Genomic DNA, 6,354 nt, shown 5'->3' on the forward strand with positions numbered 1-6,354 from the left:
ATTAGTGTTAATCCTTATTTGACTATAATTTTATAAATTTAATATATGGGAAGTCAATTTACTTACTAAGCAAAGTTGATAATCTACTAACCCAACACATAGTAAAAACTTTGATCATGGATTTTTCAAACAAAATTAAAGATGCTCTTCCTGCATTCATTTGCATGCCAAAATTTGAAAAAAGAAAACTAAAATAAATAAGCCCTAATATCACATTTTTTTCTTCCTAGCACAATTTTTAGACTCAATTAGCCTATCTATTCAAATAAAAGTCAAAATTAATCAATGGGTTTACAATAAAATCATCCGGCAACAACAACAATTACTACAATTACTGCAAATTAGGGCATCAATTGAGAATGCCATTATGAAAGATTGAATAAGGGATAATTATCGTTTTGCTGATTGATTTGCAAGGTTGGATAATTTTTTCCTAATCATTTTCTTTTAAATAATCGTCGTGTCCTGCACGTACCTTGACAAGTTCTCTTAATGGAGCAAAAGTGTAAAAACAAAGAAAATAATACCAAAATTTGTGGAAAAAAAAAAAAAATCCTTTTACATTAAATTGTGAAATGTATGCACTAGAAAAAATGACTTTTTTTGTCCAAATTTCAACATTTTACTACACACAAATTATAGGAATACCAAAACACAAATATATGAGAACTACTTATGTGGAGGATTAAACCTCAAAATTATGATGTTGTTCAGGTGAAATCACCAACATAAATGCAATAGCTAAAATACAAGGTCATCTAAGAGCTGAGTAGCACTCCTATCACTAGTGCAAGAATCCTTGACGATGACTTCCCATGAATCAAAATCGAACCCTTTCTTTCTCTTCTCCATCTCCTCCAAAACAAAGCAAGCATCGTCAACCTTCCCTTTATCAAGAAGACCAAGAATCAAACACCTTAGTGTTTCCATACGCGGGAAATGCCTACTCATCAACATCGCATTCAAGACCTTCAAACCTTCCTCAAATTCTCCTGTTTTACAAAATCCATCAACCACCATTCTATATGTAGCTGCATTTGGATAGCAACCCGCAATTTGCATATCAATTAACATCCTATACCCCTCAGCAGTTTTACCTTCCTTACAAAAATAATTGATTAACATGTTATAGATCACAACGTCGGGCTTAATACGCCTTTTTTTCATCTCCACAAGTAAACTATTCGCCTCACCAATTTCGCCTCGTTTCAAAAGATGAGTCATCAAAACGCCATAATTAACTATTTTCACCTTACATCCTTGATATTCCATATCAAACATCAACTTTTTAGCTTCCTTATACTTCCCCAAACAACATAAACCTTCCATCAACAAACCATAAGTAACCGCATTCGCCTTCTTCCCCTTTCTAACCATATCTTGAAACAATATTTTACCGCCTTCAACATCCCCGCTTTTACACAAAAACCCAATTTGACAATTATAAGTCACCACAGTTGGCTCAATTTCTCTCTCAAGCATTTCATCAAACACTTGGCGCGCCATTTCCCAATCACCTTCCTCAAGCCAATTCTTGATCATAATATTAAACGAAACCGAATTCAACCGAATACCCATTTTCGAACAACCCGTTAGCATCTCATTCGCAGCTCCACAACGCCCATTATCAACAAGAACATTCAGAATTGCATTAAAAGAATGTACGCTCCGCGAACAATTAAACGACCCCATATCGTGAAAAAGCTCAATAGCTTTGTCAACTAGCTTTGCTTTCCCAAAATGTTGAATTAACCCAATGAAAAGTGTTTCTTTACAATGAATGCAGTGGTTTTTGAGATACTCAAGAAGGGTTTCAACAGCTTGGAAGTTTCTTGATTTTGCAAGCTTGTAAAGAAGACAAGAGTACGTAGGGTAATCATGTTTGAACCCCATTTGGTTGTAATCATGGAAGAGTGAAATAGCCTCATTCGGGTCTTGGATTTGTTTAAGGTCCGCAATGAGTGGTATTGGTTTGCGGAGAAGGTTTCTTGTGGGTTTATGAGGCGGGATTTGAGTTTCAGGTCTGTGAGAATGATGATGAGTGTGGTATGATTGGGATTGAGAATTTTGGGTTGTGAATACTACAAGATTTTGAATTGTTAGTTTTGAAGGATTTACAATAGCTTGTTTGATTCTTGAATTGATCATGGAATGAAGGAAAAATGTGCTTATGAAAGTTTGGGTAAATACCTTGTTAAGGTTTTGTTTTTTGGGCCACTTCCACGAAGATATGACTTGACAACTCTCTAAAATTACTGATTTAAAACTAAATTTTAATAAAAGATATTTAGTAGGTGTTTGACCATAAAAACTTAAATATTTTGAAGTTAAATTTGAAGTTGTGTTTGATCATGTATTCTTGAATGATGTGTTTTGACTTTTGAAAAGTCTTTTTTAAATTTAATTTTATACCCAAACTTTTTAGAACTATCAAAATTATCCAACTAATTTATCTACTGATTATATTCATGAATAAAATTTTTTTTAAATCAATGATGAAAGAGGTCCTGAGCTTAAAAATGAAAATATACCTACAAATAATGAAAATATACCGATCTTTTAGCTTAAAAATTTTTATTTGTTGTTCAAAAATATCTTTTACCGAGAAGAAATGTCTTTCAAAAATGTGTCCGGACTTGATTTATTGTTCATCAAAAATGTCTTTCTTTCCGAATTTGCTCCAAAACTCATCTAAACCATTTAAGGGCCTTTTGTGTAATATTAAAAAATTTAGAGTTATATGTAATAAAAAAAAAATTGAAATTGGAGTTGAAAAAAAGTGAAAACAACAAAAAGTTGTTTTCACTTCTTTTCAAAAAAAATAAAAATTGAAATGTTTTTAAAATATCTATGGCCAAACACCATGATTCCATAAAGTGAAAAAAAATTTCAAAAAAAAATAAAAAATATCTATGGCCAAACCTCCTCTTAATATATTCAGATACACATAACATTAAAATATAATAATTAAAATGATCTTTTTTATTCTTATATAATAATTGTTGTTAGTTAGGATTCTTAAAATACATAAAACTTTTAACTTCAAATAATAACATTATTATTTATAAAAATAAGAATTACTTGTAGTTAACGAGATGTCACTTATTTGTTTGTAGTACGCTATCTTGGATTTTGTTGTAAATTTTTTTTTTTTTTGATATTATTAATATGAATGTTTGAGTTTTTTAATTCAAAATTCTAAGATATTTCTAATAAAAAAATGGATAGTTTCTTTCTTTACACAAATTATGTACTTTTTGCTTTTACCATCTTCAATATGTTTTAAATGAAAATAAATATATACGTAAAATTTTTGCCTCAAAAATTTTTGGGGCCTAAAGTAAACGATTTAATATCTTCACCCTTGAGCCAACCCGGAGCGTCATGAGCAACATCTCTAATGGTGGCAAATGCAAGAATATTGTCATATACTTGAGCCCAACCACCAACCCAAAACATGACTAAAACAAGAGAGAAAATGAATTTCGACAAGAAAGTAATATTAAAATTATCTCTGTCATTGTACAAAATGGACCAAATGCAATTTGTTACCTGCTGGCTTGAGAAGTAGGAGGAATATTATTCAGATAAGTTAGCCACAAACCGTTGAGAGTTGTGACATAAACCAAGCACAAAAAAGCAAAGTTCAGCGTGCTTGCAAATGAACCGAAAGAAGACAGACTCTAAAATCAGTTCAAATATTTTGACAGATATAGTCTTACGCATAGTTGATAAGTGATTTCATTAACTAACAGGTAAGCAAACATATACTTATTTAACCAACAAAATACCCATTATAATCCCAGTCAGTAAGGTCTTGGAGGATAAAATGTACGCAGTCCCAGTGGCTAATCCAAAATTTAGGGATTGTCGGTGCTTCAGGAAGTTTCAAACAAATATTGACGCCCAATGTCACACCCTTTTTTTTAACTCTAAAAGATTGGATTTTAAGTTTCGAAAGGGTTTTATTATTAAAGTGACAAAAATGAACATTTGTTTTGAAAATGACTTTTGTATTCAAAGCTCAGAGTCACCACTTGGCATAATCGGGTGTGCCAAGTCACCTTGAAAAATCCTTTTTTCAAAACCATTTTTGACTCTTCTAAACTGATCCGCGAATAGAGATTCCGGCTAAGGAATTCTGTTAACCGAAGGGAAGGTGTTAGGCACCCCTCGATCCCGTGGTATGACCACGGTCGCTTAGTGGAGTGTATCGACTATTTTGGCATTATGAATATATAAACCACACAAAATCACACAAAATAATCAATCAAACAAACAAACAAAACAAATCCAAAATTGCAATGTCCAGTCTGATTATTACAATCTCGAAATAAAAAAAATGTGAAAATATAAACCTACTCTATTCTATGCTAATTCTAAACTACACTCCTTTGTTGTCTCTACCCGACGTTTTGGGCCTTGATCGTGCGGCATCTTCAAGTACATGGAACTTCGGGGCATTCCCTGGATAAATCAATACAAATCCCTCGGGGCATTCCCCGGCCAATTAATTAGAATAGATCCCAATGCATAAATCAAAACCATTCCACTCACATTTCATCATTCAACAATCACAAATCCTAAACTTTGCCTACCCAACCTACGTTTTTCTATTACTTACGACTTATCATGCTATTACCAAATTAAACCAAAATCAATGAATCTTAATTCATCTAAATTCACCCTTTTATCGATTTCTCAATTCCGCCCCAAATTCCCTCTTATAAGTCAATTTTCATACAAAGCAATCATCAACAAGATCATCCAATCACCAACCAACAACACACAATCATAACATCAATGCACCAAATAAAAAATGAAACAAAAAGAGGGAGTAAAAAAATTGAATCTCAAGTGTCGATTTTAATATATCAGAGATAATACCGCAATCGAAAAACCTCAATTCGAACCTCGACACGACACAAAATCCAACTCGAATCAAATTCCCAGCTTCCAAATCCAAATTCCCAGAAACAATATGAAGATCAAGACGCCAAAACTAAAATCACGACCAATACCCAAACCAGTATACAAAATTCGCAGGATCGAGTCAAAATGCGACCTCTATCTCTTCCTCAATTCTAAATTGCGGATCTCTTCCTCTCTCGTAAATCTCTCTCACTCTCTCGCAGATCTCTCTCACTCTCTCATAGCTCTCTCTGTTCTTCTCTTCTCTCTCAGTCTCTCGCAGATCTCTCTCACTCTCTCGTAGCTCTCTCTGTTCCTCTCTTTTCTCTCAATCTCCCTCTATTTCTCACTATTTTTTTTATTGAGTGCGAACAGTAGATGTTTTTTAATAGTTGTGTGCATATGGTATGTGCTGTGATGTATTATTTTTTTGGTGAGTGAGGGTGTCTTGGTGAAGAAGAAGGAAACCTGTCGATGGGTGTAGTTGTGAGGTGAATATATGGTGAGGTCCTGATGAAGATGATGATAAAAGAAAAAGGGAACCCTAGAATTTTCGTCTCTTCCCCCTTTTTGTGGAAATTGAGGAGTATGTATATGTGGAGCCCCTCCCTGTGGGCCCCATTATTTTGTCCTTTTGTCAATTTGTTAATAAAAAATGGAATAAAAATATTAGGGGTAGAGGGGTTGTTAGAATGATTAAAACAAGATAAGATTTGTTGGAGATTTTGTTAAGAGTAGTTATTTTTGTATTTTTGTGGGGTATAATCACTTAGTAAGGGTGCGTGGTAAGGTGTGCTAAAAATGAATAAAATTGGACTTGGGAGGGATAAAATTAGGTGTTTACAGCATGCCCCTTTGAATGTAAACATGAAGTGTTTTCAGACAAAGAAGTAGACAACGACACAAAATTGTATCCCGACCATTATTCAAAAAGAAATAGAAGGAAGAAGGACAACCACATCTTGACTTAGAACACTTCTACCTACCCAAGTTATGAGGGAATTGAGTGGCAGGTATCTCAAAGGATTAGAAGGAGATGGATTATATCGAGTTGGAGAGTCGAGTGAGGCCCTGTTGAGGTTTCGGTCCGCGACTCTATCATTACATCAAAAAATTAAAATTACAAGTTAAAACATCAATGAAATTATAGAAATCCTATCTATGCAGCTTATTTTGGATTCTTGACTTGAGTTTTATCACCCTATTCTTCAGGTGGGCTCCTGACTTGCCATTTTTTAATTTGTTGACTTTTAATTTCTTCACCTTGTTGCTTGACTTTCAACTTCTTTACCTTGTTTCTTGACTTTCAACTTCTTCACCTTGTTGCTTGGCTTTCAATTATTCGCCCTGTGCTTTGGATGGGCTCCTGACTTGCTATTTTTGACTTTCGATTTCTTCGCTTTGTTGCTTGGCTTTCAAATTTTTTACCCTATTCTTCAGGCG

The 6,354-nt window shown here is 33.7% G+C and overlaps 1 protein-coding gene across 1 annotated transcript; it reads right to left on the reverse strand.

Annotated features, from left to right (window-relative positions):
- Positions 1–532: 532 nt before the first annotated feature.
- On the reverse strand, positions 533–2,235 carry LOC107875977 (pentatricopeptide repeat-containing protein At1g07740, mitochondrial). The gene has a single exon (XM_016722901.2). It carries the CDS (start codon positions 2,146–2,148, stop codon positions 742–744), a length of 1,407 nt encoding a protein of 468 aa, XP_016578387.2. The 5' UTR covers positions 2,149–2,235; the 3' UTR covers positions 533–741.
- Positions 2,236–6,354: the final 4,119 nt, after the last annotated feature.

This window comes from Capsicum annuum, chromosome 6 (genome assembly GCF_002878395.1).
Source record: "Capsicum annuum cultivar UCD-10X-F1 chromosome 6, UCD10Xv1.1, whole genome shotgun sequence".
Taxonomy (NCBI): domain Eukaryota; kingdom Viridiplantae; phylum Streptophyta; class Magnoliopsida; order Solanales; family Solanaceae; genus Capsicum; species Capsicum annuum.

Coding starts and splice junctions, on each gene's coding strand:
- LOC107875977 (XM_016722901.2), bottom strand. CDS start 2,148: ATGATCAATTCAAGAATCAAACAAGCTATTGTAAATCCTTCAAAACTA.